The 17,810-nt window shown below is 46.6% G+C and overlaps 1 protein-coding gene across 1 annotated transcript; it reads right to left on the reverse strand.

The window, feature by feature from the left end:
* Positions 1-1,562: 1,562 nt before the first annotated feature.
* Positions 1,563-17,656, reverse strand: FAF2 (Fas associated factor family member 2). Its single transcript, XM_029997761.1, has 11 exons — positions 17,444-17,656; positions 10,063-10,131; positions 9,509-9,643; positions 8,774-8,850; positions 7,472-7,610; positions 6,065-6,150; positions 5,893-5,984; positions 4,266-4,443; positions 3,203-3,374; positions 2,836-2,979; positions 1,563-2,351 (listed from the first exon to the last, which is right to left on the reverse strand). The coding sequence occupies exons 1-11, from the start codon at positions 17,504-17,506 to the stop codon at positions 2,169-2,171; spliced, it is 1,338 nt and encodes a 445-aa protein (XP_029853621.1). The 5' UTR covers positions 17,507-17,656; the 3' UTR covers positions 1,563-2,168.
* Between the last annotated feature and the right edge of the window lie 154 nt (positions 17,657-17,810).

Consider the following 17,810-nt stretch of genomic DNA (forward strand, 5'->3'; position numbering starts at 1 on the left):
TCTGTTACTTGCACATTTTACAGTTACCTCATTTTTCCCATGTATGTATTTGAAAAAAGGCTAATATATAGAAAAAAAAGGTTCTTAAAGCTCTAAAAGTGTTTGTTTTTTTTTCCATTCCATTGGAATCATATTGGTTTTGTAGCATTTAACATAACTAGTATGTTGTATTATATATATGTGTATTATACTGATTGAAATTTTTAACAGATTTGTACTTTTTTTAAAATGAAAGTTGCTAGTTCTGCTTGACCAAGTAGTGCAATCATTATTTTTTTTAATGTTGTGGCTGATTTTGAGAGGGATATTCACTAATAAATGTATGATGTATACCAACATGCTGTGCCCCGGCTCTTGTCTCAGCACAGGCAGGCAGGGGCTCGAGGGGGGTCAGGGTGGCCACGTGTGTTCCCCTGGGGGGCTGAGGCCAGGCTAACACTCTGGTCAGGGATGGGGGGGTCCCCGGGCTGTTCCTGAGCAGCCGGAGGAGCCCCAGAGAGGGCGTTTGGAGGAGAGGCTGAGGGTAGAAGCAGGAGTCCTCTGCCCCAGCAGGGTCTGTGGTCCAGCAGCACCCACCTGCGCTCCCTCACGTCTTGCACTGAGACAGAGTCCTCCTGGACACCATCCCAGGACAGGGCATCTTCCCCAGCGGCTCCAGCATGCTCAGCCAGGGAAGAGGTGATCCCTGGGTGGGAAACCAGCCCAGCCAGGCTGGCCCTGGAGAACCTCAACAGCCCCAGGCTGGGAGCTTCAGGCTGAGCAGAACAGACACACCCGCCCCACACATAACAGGGCAGGAGCTCTGGATCCACAAGGCCAAGAGCAAGGTTGCTACTCCCAAACCATGCTGCTCCAGAAGGCTCCGTGGCCAGACAGGGAACAGCTCTTCCTTTGGGAGGAAAATGAAGGATCTCTCCCCCCTTTTGAAAAAGCCATGCCAGGCCCTGGAGCCACCACAAAAGGAGGCTGGTTTATTCCAGCTTGCAGGCTTTGGAAATGGTGGGGGTAGAGAGACCTCTCTGCTCCCTTCTGTGCTTCATGCAGGCAAATGAGCATGGTTACCTGTCCAAAACAGGTGACTAGCAGGTAAGGGTAGGGAAGGAACAGGCTCCTACCACCCCCCATTTGGGCAGGAGCTGATAGCACTGCTCCACAGCCACAACCAAGCCTCTGATGGGGAACAGAGGCTTACACCCCCCCTTCTCCACACCGCACTTCACATGTCTTTTTTCCCCCACCTCTAACCTGATCCAGGAGGGTTGACCCAGCCCTTTGAGCAAAGGAGGGCCATCTCCCTCCTACCCCCCCAGCCTCAGCCCGGAGTTCATGCCACAGGCAGGCCACACAGCAGCAACCCCAGCTCTGCCTTCCCCCACAGCGTGCACACTCTTGTTCATCTTACAACAGCAGCTCTGCTAGCACAAAATTACCAGTTCAAGGCAAGAGATTAAGCATACCCACAATGCCACGAGCAGTAACTGTAGAGCCACCACAGCTGGAATTCCCCTCCCCAGTGCTTGGCTGTGGCAGGGGGCACAGGCAGAAAGCATTGGCACAAGACATGCTAGAGGCAGAGTTTATTACACTACGCAGGCTAAGAACCCTGGGCAAGACCCCACACGGGTAAGAATCGAACCAGCTCTTTATCAAAAAGTTAATACTATAGTCAACCCCATTCTCCTTTGGTCATTACAAAGCAAGAGAAATATTAAAAGAAAGATATTTATACACAGAGGGAAGCTGAAGAGATTCTGTCCAGCCCTTCCCTCCCACCCCACTCCCAGCACATTCAGGTGCCCGGTCTTCTGGCTGTCAGGAACAGCAGAGTATCAAATCTTCACAAGATGTCAGGTTGTTGGGGTTTTATTATTATTGTCATCCATAAAAGCAATAATGACCAAGAGCTGCCATTCCTGTTCCTCCCCAGGGAGGGCGGAGGGGCAACACCAGCTCCCCTCCCTCTCTGCCCTCCAAGTGTAGGGGATGGCTGTGTACACAGGTGTGTGAGGACGTGCACACACTTCCTCTTGCCAGTGCACACACACAGCACAGCTGGCACAGGCGATGTGGTCTCTGATCCCTCGTTTGTATGCAGTCTTTTAAAAAAAATATTGTATTATAATAATAATATGAATTTCTCTTTCCATTTTGTGTCTTCTGGAAAAGTGTCAATCGTCCGTGAGGTCCTGCACAAAGAGGACTTCCGTGTGGCTGAGTCCGGCCTCCTGCAGCGTGGGTGGGTTGGGCCACTCCTCTGTAGGGAGGCAGGGCAGGACACGGCGAGGGAAGTTGGCCTCAATCTGGAACTTTTCAGGGCTTTCTTTCAAGGAGAACAAGAAGTCATGGATCACCTGGGAAAGAAGCACAGAAATAACTACCAGCTGGGGGAGCAATGACACAGCCAGACTGCATCTATGGCATCTCACAGTAGGGTGGGGGGAGGTTACCAAATTTGCACCATCACTGCATTGTAGACACAAGACAGCCATTTTCTTAGCATGTACGAAACAGGACTTGTCACAGAGTACCTGGGGAGTCCAGACACTGTTTCTGACTCTTCCTACACCATTATTTAATAGGGAGCAACAAGAGCCTCAGCTTTTCAGGAAAAGAAAAAAAAGTTTCTTCCTTTTTTTCCTCTAACCTCTCTCTTCTAAGCTGCTGGGACCAGGCCTCACGACACCCTCCTTACCCAGTAACAACTCTGCCTGCTAAGGCTCTCAGCAAAGGTCACTGTTTGGCAAAGTCCAATGGAACCAAAGCTTTGCTGAGCCACCTGGAGAATCTCAACCCTCTTTTACTCTAGGAAGCCCACCAGCTCTGCCCCAAGCTCACCGTCAATGACTGTGTGAAGTGGAATCGCCGCTCCACTCTGGAATCATTAGGCAGCTTGAAAATGATCTTAACGCTCTCTGGGTCATCAGGATGTGGTTCAGGAGGAAGGCATTCAGACTTCCGCTCCTTCTCCTCCTGCAGCGTCTGCAAAGTAAGGAGGCAGCAAGAGCAATGGGCATGCACCACACAGACCTTTATGCTTGTTCCTTGCAGCACAGCTGCTCCAGGAGGCTCAGAGGACACTCAAGCCCCAAGCAAGACAAGCAGCTCCGATCTGACAAGAAAGCCCTACTGCAGGCACTGTTCCTACACAGCATGAGCATCTGACAGGGCACAGCAGCCTCTCCAGCAGTCAGTTTGCTCTCACCTGTCGCCGTCTCTCCTCCGCTAGCTTTTGCTGCTGCACTTCCTCCTCCTTCTTCTTCTTCCTCTCCCGTTCCTCCTTCTTCTTGCGCTCCTTTTCCTGGTCCGCACGCAAGGATGCCAGATATGCCTCATCCTGCTGCTGCCTCAGAACTTGGGTTTGGTTCCTCTCTTCCCTGCAAACATGAGCAGGGAGCAGTCAGGGCTAGCAGGCCCTAAAATGAAGGCATGGCAGGCTGATAACAGACCTGAGGGTGCAGGTACAGCCTCCAACTCATAGGAGTGCACACATCAGTTAACACCTCATTTAGAGGGCTGAGTACCACAAGCTCTTGAAAGGCAAGGTGAGCCTCCACAGTCCCTAGCACACAAACTGTTTCCCTAGGTTGAGTGGAAATGAACTGAACACAGAAGACTTCTCACCCACTGCAGCTTGACAGAGTGGACAGACAGCACATAAGCAGTGCCCAGGATTTCTGCCTCATACTTGAGAGTCTTCACAGTCTTATCTCCTTCAGGTAATTCCTTGCACATTTCAGAAACCAGAGGCATCAAAACATGTTAGTGGGTCCCCCACAGAGACCATGGGGCAGAGCTGGAGCAGACAGAAGACCAGAAAGTGGCATCCTACTTCGGACACAGCCTGCAAATCCCTACAGAGTTATCAGGGACTGGAGCTCATGCTCATGAGGCACTACCAGAATCATAGTCAGAATTCAGGACAGCCAGCCCAGGCAGCAGCACTCCCTCACTGACTGGCTGTGGACACCAGCTCTTCTCCTGCCTGCAATGCCTTTGCTCCCATTTGGCTCCTGCTGGCTACTGTCCAAGCTTTGCCTGCAAAGCTCCAGCACGCTAAGGGTGTGCTCCAACTGCAGAACACAGTAGAGGGTGGCCTGAATTTAAGGACCAACGATCCCACTGGGAAGAGGAGAGCCCATGGGTGGTGTTACAGAACAGGAGATGCTGAGCTACCTGCCTACATGTGGTATCTGGAGGAAAGAAGGGGGCAGAGCAGAGCCTGTCTCCACAAGGTCTGCGTTACGGCAGCTCAGGTCCTGTCATACCTTTCCAGGCGTTCGGACACCAGGTACGTCTGGTTGGCATCCATGATGAACATCAGTTGATTAATGAGGTCATCAGCCTGGATAAGGCCTTCTAGCCGCCCAACTACTGTCATTCTGCGATCCTTCAGCATAATCACAGCCAGGAATGGGTACGTGTTCTCTCGCAGAGCCTGGGAGACTGGGTAACAGGCACAAACATCACCATAACTGCCCCATCCAGAAGGGTCAGCAAGGCGTACAGCACACTTTCCATCACCAAGGGCCTAGGAAAGCAGCTTCCACAGCCACTATCTCTTCCAAGTCAGGAAAGGCCTCAGGCCCCATCTTGTCAAACCCTCTAAATTAGCAAAGGGAGGAAGTAGCTTGGAGCATAGAAACTGAGGGGAAAAAACCACAAGCTTTCAAGTAACCAAAAAATTCTTTAATTCAAGCAGGAAGTAAGTAAATTGCTCTGAACATCCATTCAAAATGGGACAAGAAGCCCTGGGTTTAAACTGCAGGAATTGAAACACAGGTCAAGCACAGGGAAAACATTTGCTAAGATGATTAAGGACGGCCAGACTCTGGAAGATACTGTCATGGGCAAGATGGCAGAGTGTCCATCCTGGACATTTCTGAACAGAATTAGGTTGTTTCTGCCACAGGCAGGCTCTGTCTTGAGGCAGGGAATGGAGCCAATCAGAGGCTTTTAAGTTACTGTTTACCCATGGCTGCCGATCACCTCCTCCTTAAAACATGCATGGCACATCATGCAACTTGGAGCCGTCATTACCAATGGAGCGCTCCAAACTAAATCAGAGCACCCCATGGATTAAATGAAAGGCCACGATCTCTTCCAGCTCTGCTTTCTAGGCTGCGACTCCAAAGCATTGCAGCAACAAAACAGAAATAAGTAAAAGAATGTCTCCTCAGAAAGCCATTCTTTCAAGGTGTCAATAGCTGGTAGCTGAACTATGGAGCCAAGAATGACCCAGATTTAGTACCAGAACTCCTGGCCTCTCCTGCCATGAAACAGGAAGGGTCAGAGGTGATACAGGAAGCATGACAGAACCTTGGGAAACAACTCCATTTGCGGCAAAACCCTACCAAAATGCCAGCAGGCCAGGTATCGACAGCTCTGGAAACACAGTACTTAAAAGGACCTCACTGCAGACTTTCAAGCAGACGGAGAGACTGGGTGTGGAGTAAAGATGACTGTCTCAAAAGGGGAAAGAATGCACCTAACAAGTCACTCCTGGCTTCAGGCATAATAGGAGCCACTGTTAAGGGCACAGCTTGTTAGAGAATTGTTTCTGCACTCAGTTTAATCCTCAGCACACACCCACCAACTCCCATTAACAAGGTACTGAAAGCAGCTTGAATGCCTGCAGCAAAGAGCACACAACTATGGCTGCCCAGAAACACAGGGAACGGTGGAGGTGAAGAGCAGAAGGTTACTTCCCTGGCATCCAAACAGGCCCTCCGAGATATCACATGGAAACCAACACATATTTCCCCATGCAATCCTGAAATCTCATCTGCTTGCACAAAAGCCAACTGTGTTTCACACACATAAATTTGTCAAAGGACATTTGGCTTGTTCCAGAGACAGAAGGGGATAGGTAAAGCCTAGGAGGGACACACTCACCTCTGTATCCCTCTGGTTTATTGGTTGAGCAAGCCCAGAAGAGCATTCTAGTATTTATGAGGGTGATCACCTCAGGTACGCACAGTGTATTGCTAAGGGATGAGAAGAGATCGTGTGAATGAAACTGCATTTAAAGTGCAAAGATAACTATTTGGAAAACTCTCCTACCTACCGGCAGAATTCATCTGTGTCTTGGTGGTCATCTCCATGAAGATAAACCAACAGGAAGCGCAGCTCCCGCTTGGCATCATTCAGTGCCTTGGCATAAGAGCAGAGGAGGTAAAGTTACAGGGTCTCTAGGCAAGGGGAAAGCAGCACCCACAAGACTTGCATGACACAGGTCAGCACCATTTACCCAGGCCATTACTCTGCCACTAGCATGGTTTTAACAAAGCAGCAGTGGAGGATGAACTTGTCAGACCTTCTAACTAAACCCTCATTTAAGGGAACTACAATGGTGTTCTTTCACACTCCTTTCAGGATGTGGCTTTGGAGAACACTGAACCGAGAGCAAAGCCAGGTAGGCAACTGCATGGATTGACATCCCCCACCGCCCCACCAGACCCTGCTGGCAGTGAAGAGCCCTCCTTCATCCCTCAGACTCACAGCAGCCAAGGCTGAGCTTTCCACTCTAGTCTGTACAGGACAGAATCTTCAGACCACATCAAATGAAAATGCTACTAAAAACAGATAACTCAATAATGCTGCAGGCCCCAACAAAAAACAAACAAAGCAACAAAAAACCTTTTTGCATCTACAGTCTCTGGATTCCACCCACCCAAGAGCATTTCTTAACAAGACCACAGGATAAGTGCACAATAGGCTCCCTGTTTTACTGGCACTGAGTTTTGGTAGCCTAACCATTCCGTGGTTATTTAAGTTTGGATTCCAGGCAAGACAGAGGGGCCTAGAAGAGCTGTGGAGGCGGCAAGCTCCATCACTGTGCAGCATGGAGCAGACTCCACATTCTTCTCTGGCACTCAGGAAGCAGTGCTGATCCAACTGTCTGCTGGGACGCACTGCAGGAGGCCCTTCCCTTGGCTAGGCTGAGAGAAGTGGCAGAAGAGGCAGTACCCATTAGGACACCCCTCTTTCAGAGAGCGCCATCAGCCCAGATCTAACATATGGAACTCTCACCTCCCATAATTTCTTCAGGGGCTCCCTCCCTCAATTTTGAGGTCTCGCATCAATTTCTGGAGTTGCATTATAATACAAGCCAGGCGGTCAATCCCAATTTGGTGAACAGAAGGACAGACGCTGGCATACCACATCAGTTTATAAAAACAAAGGCAGGGTTACAAAGAATAGCTGTTGGCTACAGAGCCATACAGACGGTCGAGGAACAGTCAGAGCAGCTTTGCTTTCCAACTTTGCAGGCTTGGCACATCATCAGGCCTGGCAGACACTGATTTTCCAATACACTTGTTCGCTAGCTCTCCATTACCCTGTTAGAGAGTTTGGGGACAAACGCTGGGCTTTTAGATGAAAAGTGATTTTTGCCATGTAGGCCCTGATACCATCTGGCAAAATCCCCACTCTCCATCTCCCCAGGATCTGTGCACCAACATGTGACACTGACCTGGCTGTAAGTTCCCTGGTAGAAGACAGGGTGTATCCTCCCATATTTTTCCTCAAACATATGAATAAACGAAATAATGTCGCCCACTGGGTCAGTGACCCGACTACGAGGATCAGGGCGTATAAAACGCAGAGCAAACCTAGGAAGGAAGCAAAGGACACTGGAAATTCAGCTTACTGACTCTCTGAAGAACAAGTTTTCCACAGTCACTGGCATTCATAAGGAGGAAACAAGTCACAGCTGAGACCCTTGAACATTTATAATCACAACCTAAACTGCTACCTGCTCCAAACTGATACCATTGCTACAGAAAGCCCCCAGTCAAATATTATCTCATGCCAGGCATCAGCAAGTATCTGAATTCTGTGTGATTAACAGTTTTGAATTCCTCTGAAGCATCAGGCATAAGACACACCACCAGTATGAGGTTTGAGGAATTTAGTCAAAGACAGGCTGTTAAAAGTCACACAGTTTTGTCCAGATAACTTTGAAAACTGCATTTCTGCTATTCCAAGACTAACAATTCCAGAGTGCAAAGAGCTGCAGAAAGAGAACATTATACTAGGAGTCCAATGAAGAGAGAAGAAACAGTCATTCCTCTGAGGCTGAAAAAGCTTAACTGCAAGGCAGATTTCAATGTTGTTTAGTTCTATTGATGTGTAGAACTCTGGAAAAGCCTTTCAGGGCGGGGTGGGGGGTTGGGGGGAGTTTTAATACAACAGAGGAAACTGCCAAAACACCACAGATGGCAGGACTGCTGGATATTTACCACCTTTCAACAAGCCCTTTTCTCTCTATCAATGCTGTAAGGAGGCAAGATGAACTAGCCCTTTGGGGCAGTAAAGGGAGAAGAGGCAACAGACACCAAAGGGGAAAATGCAGAGGTGTTTACAGTTTGGGTTTTGCCAAGTAACATACAGGGATTAGGGCAGGTTAACCTGCAGCTCAGCCCAGTGGTACAGCATTCTGATCAAGTTGTTTTGTCCAAGAATACTGGACACTTCTGACACTGTGTTTTGTGTCCCCTTTGCGTGACACTCAAACCGTAAAGCTGCATGGAGTGAGAACTCCAATTAAATGTTTCATTTAGAGAGCTGCAAGATGCTCATTTTCTCTGCAATAAGATTTATTTCTGTGCTAAACAGTGTTAGAATTTTACAAGGCTATAGATAAAGCCAGCTGAGCAAATAAATGAAAAATCTGCCATTAGACCTAAAGATCCAAGTGACAGAGGTACAGCCAAATCTAAGCTACTGTGCCTTGATGCAGTCAAAACATGAGTCAGCACAAAAAGGTACTTACCTAAATATATCAAGTAATGTGTAATAGGTAAACCGGAATGGAAGCATTATGAAGTAGTAACCCCATCCTAATAGGCCCTGCAATTACAAACAAAGAATTAGAACAGTCTCCACTCACACACAGAGTATCAGTGCTCTAACCACTGCAAAAAAGCTCAGCAGTATTTCACAGCTTCAGACATGTCGAATCGAGTTTAAGTGACTGACATGGTTCATTCAGAATTCAATGTGATGCATCTGAAAACAGGCATCAGTGACTAATTCAAGCAGTCAAACAGCAATGCTTTTGCTCTGTGCTAATTTTCTTAACTGTACAAAGGGATAAGTCTTACAGGTGCTCATGCAAATCTGTGAAACATTAACGCAAGTAATTGACACCATTTTCAGGTTAATATACACTTTAGGGGTGTCTAAAAAGAAAAAATATTATCACTCTGCCATAAGAAGGGGACAGTCCTTTGTTTGAACTGAACTGATCAAAAAGCTTTACTACACCACAGCAAGACATTCTGTGACACAAAGAAGGTTTTCTCATACTGTGAGTTACACCATGGAGAAAGCATCCACAGTAGTAATAGAGGTTTAAGGAATGGCTCTACATTTTGTTTTCAGAAGATAAAATTATTTAGAAAGGAGATAACAGCATACAAAGAAAACAATTCCTTTTCCTGCTTGCACATTCTGTTGTTCACAGTCACCCAAGAAGCAGGACAAAATCCACTCTAAGATAACTTGCCCTTGGCTGTGGCCTTGAGACAACGTAGCTGTAGATCCTGTGGTCAGCTGTATTGACCTGCAATGGCCGCGATGGGGGAGGATTAAAGACACTTGGGACACCCTCTTGCTCATTCAGTCGGTCCTGTACAGCTGCCTTTGACACAAGAAAGAGCAAAGGGCAGTTTCAGACATTTAAGGTTGGCAGAAAAGATCTTTTTTATACTTTGGACACTAACAGCCCCAGAGCACTGGATAAGCACAACTCATTACAAACTCTAACCACCAATACTCTTTTCTGCATGGAAAGCCTTCTCCATGGCAGCCTGCACAACATGCACTACAGGAAGTTACACATTGTGCCAGTCAAGCTATTATTCACAGACATAACAACTCTGCTGTGTACTTCTGAAACCAGCTCTCCAGATGTATCAAGATACTATTATAAAGAGCTACTAGTGTAAATTCAGGGGTTGACAGATTAAATCTTACTGGTAGGGCCCCCCCCCTCCCTGCAGAGTACTCCATTTAATCCAGGTACTTGGAAACTGCTACAAATCTCATTTGCAGTGGTACCTCTATGTTCCAGTTGTGCTGCTCCAGTGTGTGACGACATTGGTCCATGGACTCTATGCCAGTCAAGTCCTAAAGGAGAATAAAAGCAGATGAATGGCAGGGAAGTGTGGTATTTTTACTGTTCTTTGCAATGCATGAGCACAGACAGGAGTTACTGCAATACATTACTGCAATACTTTTTAAAAATTTTTTTAAAGTGCTCTGCTCTCAGTTTAAGAAAAGAGCAACCTGTGCCAACCCAAATCCATAAACACACAGGAGGCCTCAAACAGGCCTTTGCACTCTTCCAGCATTAGCCAACTCTCAGCGATGCCCAAGGTCTGTAACTACAACTGCACTCAGCCCAGTCAAGAGTCTAACATGACATTGCCCACAAGTTTCACTCTGGAAGGGTATGCTAGGCAGATGCCCTCAAACGTCACCTCAAAGCATCTCCTTCAAAGACAGGCAAAGCATTTCTGAAAAGCCAAGATGACCATTACTTCACTTACTGCAAGCATAAACAGACTAAAACCAAAATGAGCCAGGCACTAGTGAAGGTAGCATTTTCCAGCATCACAGGGGATTCTATAGCAAAAAAAAAAAAATTCAGTCCAACACAGACAGGACCTGAAACAGAAAACATAGTCCAAAACACACTGGCAGACCTCAAAGCCACTGGGCTTTCACATCAATGTTTGGGAAGGCATATTTTAACCCTGTGCCAATCAGAACTTCTGCACAAGAGATCAAACAACAGTATTTGTTATTACAGGAAGCCACATCAGCACCTCTTGAATAAAGACAAATCTTTGCTGAAGTGAACATCCCTGTCACTGTGCCACAGAAACACATTTCTCCCCACACCACTTGCTGTAAGGTGTTTGAACAGACATTTCAGGGTTGTACACTGCACCTATCACCACAGAGCAGAAGCATGCACTTTCATAGGAAAGCATGAAGATGCCAATATGGCGCTGCTGCCACCCTTTTAACAATCCTTTGAATCAGTCTAAGATCATTACAAGTGACACCATTAACAATGCTGGCGATTTCAAAGGAAACTACTGTTACTTTAAAATTAAAAGGAGTAAAAAGTTTGTGGCTTGATTTTTTTTTTTATAACTGGGCTACAGAAAGTCAAGAAAACAGTTATATCTTCAGAAATAATTGTTTAGCTTGGATACAAGATGGCAGAAGCAATGACAATAACTGTCACAAGCAGTGTAACAAATTCAACATAAAAATGTGCTGGTGATATAAGAAGACTGTTGAAATATGACAATTTCTCCAGCAAGGTCATTCTTGACAAGAGAACTCCACAGATTCTTTATGCTTCATGTTCTCACCTGGTGGACTTCTCTCCAGACACCTCCCCAGCCAGCTGGTGTAACACTACAGAGGGTGCAGCTCCCTCAGTGGCTCAGGGACCAAGCTGAGAAGTGAAGCAGGCTGCTTTCCCACTGGACTGCTACACACTGTGACAGATGGAGCCTGCTGACCAACAGAGGTTGTGTGAGCTGAACTACACAGGAGCCTTGCCTGTCCTCTGCCTGCCAGTTCCACGCACTCTTCTCTGCAGCACCTGAGATGATCTCAGCCATGCAGGAGTTTGGCAAAGAGCAGGGAACTTTTGCTTCCTGTGTCTGTCATACAGCAGAGCATAGCTTTTCTGCAGGAGGCAGGCTATGATGACTGCGAACACAGAGCAATGACTTGATATAAATCCTTGTGTGCTGTTTCTATTACACCTTGTGATCCAATCCATTGTTAGCAATCTTATTTAATTCTGCTCGTCATCTCCCCCATTTCTTGCTTCATTTGAAAGCCCCTGAGGCAATCTTGACAAGCTGACCATGTAAGAATGCACTGAATTGTTTTTTTACTGGAGAAGGATGGTGCATCTATTCCCTTCCCTGCCCCCATTCATACATTCCACATGCTACTTTCACCCGAGTCACTCTGTGGACAAATGCCCTATTCAATCTCTGGGCTCAGTTCAAACTTTTGAACATTTCTTGGCTTCTTTCTCATGAAGTCTCCACAGATCTCTACCGTCTCCCCAGTCTACAGGGCAAAAATCATTGTTTCATTCTGCTGTACAAAACCGGACTGTTCAAAGCATTGCTGACATTAACTATGTGATTGTAGTCACTCAGAAAAAAACACTTCAAGTCACTGCCCAGTGGTGTATAAATATTTATTAAAAAGTAAGTCTACAGCAAGCCTCACAAGGGAGCACTACAGAAGTGAATTTCATAGAAGAAATGAAGCTCAGTGAGCTCAGCTGTTGCTGCCAGAATACATTCATTTATCACTCAGCTTCACGATTTAGTGTTTTAGTTTAACTATCTTTCTTTAAAGATGTGCTTCACTGAGGAAAATCTAGGTTTTGTATTCTGTTTTTTGGGTTTGGTTTTTTTTTTTTTACCCCAAACTCCTACAGAAGGCATTTCATTATCCTTTTAGGACAACATCTTAAAGGGCACCTGCAATTGACTCAATTATTTGTTTTTACAATGGAGTCACAATGTGTGTATTTCCAAGTCTTGAAAGTCTTCTGGTCACCATTCCTTAACACTTTGGAAATTCTGCTGGTGTTGCAAAATTTACAAGGTTCAGAAACTCATTCACACCTTTGTCTCTAAATGTCTGGAATATCACTCAGCACTAATAACAGGGCTTCATGACTGAACATTCCCTCCTTTTTAAATTATGCAAAATGCTTTAGCAGTTTTAGGTCAGAAATCAGCACCAAAGTAACAGCCATGCAGAACAATCAACAAGCACTTAATGAGCACTGAATCACTGCAACATTTGCAAGACTACTGAGCTCCACAGAGAGACTATGGGCCAGCTAACTTCACCCCTTCCTGATGATCATTACAGCAACAGGCATGCTGTTGGTCAGATCTCAAGTCTTCTACAATAGTACTTCTCCGTGGAGGTGAATCTACATTTTTTTTTTCTTAGCATCTTAATACAGTTGCTCTCAACACGAAACAGAAGTGACAAAACCACCCCAGCAGCACCATGCTCAGCACTCCTACCACTCTTCTGATCAATGAAGTTGCACAATTAAAACATTGCAGGAAAAAGAAATTGCCTGTATAAAGGCAGCTTTTAAAACCTAACACCTTTTTTGAACATTACTTCGAAGTGCTCCGTAAGACAGACACTTCAATTCCAGGATGTTCTGGAAGACACATATGGGTTCAGAATGAATTGTAGTCAACATAAGGAACTGCAGGAAGACAGTTCAACTGTCAGTTTAGACAATGCTTGCCGGTAAACTCGGATACTGTTCATTATCACTCACAACAACCATTTATACTGTTATCTCAGTACCTTCTATGGCCACTGCTTCACCTTAGTCACAGAAACAGATTAAAAACTTGAAACACCACATCATTTCCACTGCACCAGTTCACTGCGGAGAATCTCATGGCTAGCTGCAAACTGTGTTATTCACATGCCAGACAAACAAGTATGTTCTTAGTATCATTAAGGCTAAGAGAACAAACAGCATCTTCAAATCAGTCACTAACTGCTAGTTTCCTACTCACTGTAGTCTCTCATTAGTTGCCTCAAAGAGCATAGATCTTACACAGACATAGTAAGTAATAAAAAGATAAGGCCCCTTGTAGTTAAAATTAATCCCATTAAACTAGCACCCTCAAACCTTCAAATAAATGTAGATCCAAGCTCAAGACAGTGGATAATATTTAGAAAACAAAATATTAAGTACCACAAATGCCAGGAAAGTTCAACACTGCTTTCTCAAACACCACTCAAAGCACAGTGCTATCCTAAAACCTACTGCTGCTGCTGGATGTAATTATTTGCATCTCTCACCTTTGAGACTGCTCAGTATGTTAAAATCTTCTCAATACTGAAGTAGTGGAAAGTACAATTCCACACTTCAAAAGTGGAAGGAATACCCCTAAGTGGACAAAGGTTGTAAACTGGACTTACGAAACTGTTCCCTCTACAGATACGGTTGTATGTTGAAACACGGCGTTAAGAGATGCAAATCCACAGGACTGTAACTGGCACTGCTCTTAATTCCCAACCCACTGCCAAATTCCAGAGAATTATGTTTCCAAGGGTAAAGAACATCTGACTTCAAGCAGAAAAAAAGCCTTTACCATGAGAGTTTCTCTTCACATGACAGCAAATGCCTTTGTGAGGGTTTTGATCGATATGCAATAAACTGAGTAGGAAAGATGCCTGAAGTTTCTTGTTTCCTCCTTCCTCTTTAGAGATGTTTTCAGTCCTGAGCATTTTGTTTTCCCCAGCTGAAGTTAGAGTTGGTATCATGAGTGCTAACTTTTCCCTTTGCGAATAACACTCCATTACTTTACATTAGCATATTATAACATCAGACATGAGCCCAAGTGTAATGGGCACAGATCAATAACAAGATCCTACAAAAGCTGCTCTGCTGTTTCTTCCATCTCCCAAATGGAACTGTATCTCCACAGCTTGCTTAAGCTGTTCACATCAAGTTTCTCTCTACAGATGTCAAGACAGCCAAGTCTTGACAGATGAAAAATTTAGATGCTTTTATTCCTTTACATTAGCCAACGCTTCAGCAGTAATGGGAGGCTGAAAGCATGCAAGAGTGCTTTGCTGCCTTTATTTCAAGTTTATCCCAATTATCTGTCCATATTGGTACTTTTTATTATTCCATTAACCTGCCATAGCAGGGTGGCAGACAACTGTCCTATTCCAGCCCTGTCCATAGGAAGAGAGCTGCTACTTTCACCATTCTGCCAGCAGAGCTGTTTATATGAGCACTACAAAGACACATCAAGCAAACATCAGTGGAATGAATGCAAAGCATGTATTTAAACTGTAACCCTGACTGCTTAGGCCACCAACAGGACAGCAGGCATTCACCTTTCTACCTTGGAAGGAGCAATTTCCAGCAGAAGTAGGATAAACAGTGTAGGGCAACAGCATCTTCACCCAAAACAGCTGTTTGCTGGGTGAATGGCAGTCTACAGCTCTTCCTCAATGCTTCCCTCCTGGCTCTCCACTTAACCATAACATTGCTGAGGGCCTTCTGCTATTGCTTACCTCATCTTTGTTATCCCCACTCCCTTCTTTCCTAGTCTGCTCTCCTGCTTTATTCACACTGCAGTGGCATGCCATCTTTTGTGGAAGTACAATGCTCTGCCACCACAGAATATTGTACAAATTACTTACGACAGTGCATCACAATGAAAGGGTAAACTTATCTTTGACAGCATTTAAGCATTCCCTGCAGAGAGAGTGGGAACCCCTGAAAGGTTTACAAACTAACTGTAGCAGCGTTTTGCAGCAATAGCAATGTACAAATGATTTCAGTGATACTTAGCCATCCTCTCCAAACAGCAAACACTATTAACAGAGTCCAGCTAAAGGAAACAAGAAAAACCCCCCACTTTTCCAGGTGGACTGATTTACTCTCATTTCAAAGAAACAAGCAGGACTGCACACCTGAGCTCCTTTCAGCCAGGTGTGAAGTACCAAATGAGAAGGAATCACCAGTGAAGCCTGTCATTAGCACAGCCCTGGTGAAAAGCTAATCACATACACCCCAGGGGACAGAAGAGCAAGAGGATCCTGGTATCAAAGCCTTCTGGACTACAGCTTTCACATCAGGTTCTGGACAGTAGCCATCTTCTAACTGAAAAATTTCTCCTCTTTATAGTCTAAGGAGCATTCGTCTCCACTTCAAACCAGGGCTCAACAGGAAGCTGGACTAAAACATGAATCCCTCCTTGTGACTTTTGCTCCTTCCCCTCCAGCCCCCAGCCTGCTGTCCATGGCAACACCAGGTAGCATTAGGAAACAGGATTCTTTAGTTTCACAGCTGCCCACAAGGTTTTGAAAATAGCAACAGGGACACTGATGAGTGCAGCTGGTCCTATCTGTCCAGATTCAGTAGATTAATAAGTACCACAATATCTTACAGCAGGAGAACAGGAGCTGGACAGCTTTTGCACACATATATGTGCAGCATAAGGCAATGGTTTAAACCTCATATACTTACCAGGGAAATGGTAGCATTGGAAAAGCAATTGCTAACATTGCTCTGCCTCCTTTGTAAGTTAAGACTGCCCAGACAGCTTAATTTACAGTAAAGATTTAGAGGAGCTATCTCTAAAAAACCACACCATTCCTCATAGCTATAGTCACAGAAAAACACTGCAGTAGATCAATTACTTCAGGAGGTTGTTGAATCCCCCTGGCTCAGAGGTAAAGGCTTGCCAGGTATCTGTCTGTAACGATGAGGAACACCTGTACCTATCTCAGCTATGGGAGGCAGGGCTGGATGCCTCTGAAGTCCCTTTAAGCCCTATAATTCTACAGTTACATCACACCAAAAAATGCAAAGCACAGTCTTCAAAAAATGTATATGAAGCAACAAAATCAGACAAAACACTCTTGAAAGTAAATACTGTATTTGTAAAAGAACTCTGCAATCCAAGGAACACCACATGATGCCCTACAATTCACAAACCCAAGACACCTGAAGATAATTTTCATTGGCCAGCATGTTTAATTACTTCTCACTGAGCAGCCCTAAGTATTTCAACTCCACAGCACTGTTTTCTTCCCAATAAACCACATCTGCAGATCGGGGTTTTTTTAATTATTCAGCTGCTGTACAGCCCTGAGGCCTTGGCAAACCAACGGTTAAGCGACCCAGCCCATGTTATGCAGCAGACAGCAAGATTAGATCATTACAATCCCCAGTGGCCTCCCCCCAGTAGGCATTACCAAACCATGAGGGTTAGAAACAATTTTCTGAGAAACCACATTCCATAGAAACCCACTGCCTAACCCTCCCAAGGCACCAGGAAAGGTTCTCCCATTCACTGCTAACAACAAGAAAGAGAATTGAAAGGGAATTTTTCAGACTATCTAATTAAAATGGCCAGGACTTACCACGGTGTTTTCCTCGTATGGAGTTAATGGGGTTTATTCAAAAGTCACTTCCTGCCTCCCCAATTAGCGATGACAGAACGCCATTCCTAACGAAGCACTCAGGGCACGCACAGCACCGGCCGGCCCCTCAGCAAGGCCCCATCCCGGGAGAGCCTGAAGCCCGGGGAGCCCAAGCCCCACACAGGAGCTTCACTCGCCCCCGCGGGGAGCACCCTTGCCCCCGCCAGGACCGGGACCACGGGGCTCTCTCCTCTCGCCCCCCACTCAGGCCCGGCCCGACACACCCGGGCCCGCTCCAGGTGGGGCCTGCCCCCGCTCTCGGTGAGCCCCGTACCCCCCAGCCCGGCGCAGGCCGGCAGGACCCCAGCGCTGGCGGGGCGGGCCCAGCCCAGCCCGTTCCGTTCCCGCGCGCAGCCTCCTCCGCTCCCGCCGGCCGGCACGGGCTCCCCCCGCGACGCGGCACCTGGAACTGCAGCAGCTTCTCGGTCTGCTCCGCCGTCAGCTCCCGCTCCTCAGGCGCCGCCATTTTGTTGCCGCCTCTGACCCGCCGCTCCGTCACTCTCCGGAACTGACGTCTGCCCACCCGCACTTCCGCCCCGGCTCCAGGGCGCGCGCGCGCGCGCGAGGCGCCGCAACGGAGCCAACGGCCTTTTATCGGCCGCAACCGGAAATACTCGACCGCGTTCCGGAGAAAGCCGAAGCGGTCCCGGACCTATCCGGAAACGCCCGAATCTCATCGACGGGGCTCGCCGCTCTCGGGTGTTCCCGACGGGCGCGCGAAGAGTTCCGAAGTGTGCCGAAAGCCGCTCGGACGTTTCCGGAGCTGGCCG

Source organism: Aquila chrysaetos, chromosome 22 (genome assembly GCF_900496995.4).
Source record: "Aquila chrysaetos chrysaetos chromosome 22, bAquChr1.4, whole genome shotgun sequence".
NCBI classification, from domain to species: Eukaryota; Metazoa; Chordata; class Aves; order Accipitriformes; family Accipitridae; genus Aquila; species Aquila chrysaetos.